At 61.8% G+C, this 1,025-nt stretch overlaps 1 protein-coding gene across 1 annotated transcript in view; it reads right to left on the bottom strand.

The window, feature by feature from the left end:
* Positions 1 to 330: 330 nt before the first annotated feature.
* LOC104985150 (coiled-coil domain-containing protein 127-like) overlaps positions 331 to 1,025 on the bottom strand; it is a gene marked incomplete at its 5' end in the record, with an annotated part of 9,994 nt that continues 9,299 nt past the window's right edge. The window contains 2 exons of the mRNA XM_010835173.1: positions 331 to 421; positions 499 to 582. Coding sequence (XP_010833475.1) covers positions 331 to 421; positions 499 to 582 — 175 coding nt within the window. The remainder of the gene's footprint in view (positions 422 to 498; positions 583 to 1,025) is intronic.

The raw sequence follows: 1,025 nt of genomic DNA, 5'->3' as shown, positions 1-1,025 counted from the left end.
CCTGTAACCTTCCCTGCAGAGTACGACGCCGATGCTGCCACTCACGGTGTGGTGAGGGCCGGTCACCAGGCCAGGGGAGGGCACCACCGAGGGTCGCCACCTTGACAGCCACCAGCTGTGAATATACTTACAAAAATTATGGAAAATAACTTCTCGTTTCTTGAGCCAATGAGTGTGAGGACGTCTTCTCTGGTTTAGGGAGCCGTGGCTTACCAGAATTTTTCCTTTAAGCAGCGGCTGGCCAGGGCCTGCATGGCCTCTATTCCCTGAGGCACCTGGGCTCCCCGCCCCATCCCCCACCCCGGCTCCTCAACCAGGTAGTTGCCCAGCTCAGGAAAGGCGGGCCTTGAACCCACACACAAACACGACTGCCGTGTGGCAGCGCCCTGGGACCCTCAGGACAATCCTGCGCTTGTGGTGCCTGGGGAAGCACGTTCACAACCAGACAACCCAGCACAAACCCGCGGGGCCATCTCGTTGGCCCCGCCCTGACATCACCTGTCTCCCGTGACCCTTTGCTCTGCACACTCGCTGAGAGCCCGTCCAAAGCTCCAGAAGGCCCAGATGTGTGGTGTGTCAGGCCTAAGTGGGGGGGAGTAGACGGTTGTGTGGTCAGGGAAGGTCGGTTTCCAAGGTGACCTTTGAGCAGAGACCTGGCCCCTGAGTGAGTGGAGGGCCTGGGGAGAGTGAACCGGCAGGAACCCTGCAGGTCAAGGGCCTGAGCTGGGGCTGAGGCCGGCTCTGGGAGACACGGAGGGGGCGGCCTGGGCTGGGGGCTGAAGGACAGGTGAGGAAGGGAGCAGGGGGGAAGAACGGGGGTAGGGAAGAGCCAGGTCAAGCCCTGGAGGCTCTGAGCCCGACTTGGGGTGATCAGCCCCACAGGACAAGGGTTGCCCTGGCTCCCTTGGCTCACACAGCAAACCCAGGTGTAGAGATGGGAAGACCGGCAGACAGGGCAGTCCTCCCACTGCTCCCAGGTTGGTGACTCCCTGGGAAGACTCACTGCCGAGATGCAGATGGCTGTG

Source organism: Bison bison, unplaced genomic scaffold, assembly GCF_000754665.1.
Source record: "Bison bison bison isolate TAMUID 2011002044 unplaced genomic scaffold, Bison_UMD1.0 scf7180017845490, whole genome shotgun sequence".
Lineage (NCBI taxonomy): Eukaryota > Metazoa > Chordata > Mammalia > Artiodactyla > Bovidae > Bison > Bison bison.
Note: the sequence above shows the minus strand (reverse complement) of the source record. Positions and strands in the feature narration are given on the sequence as shown.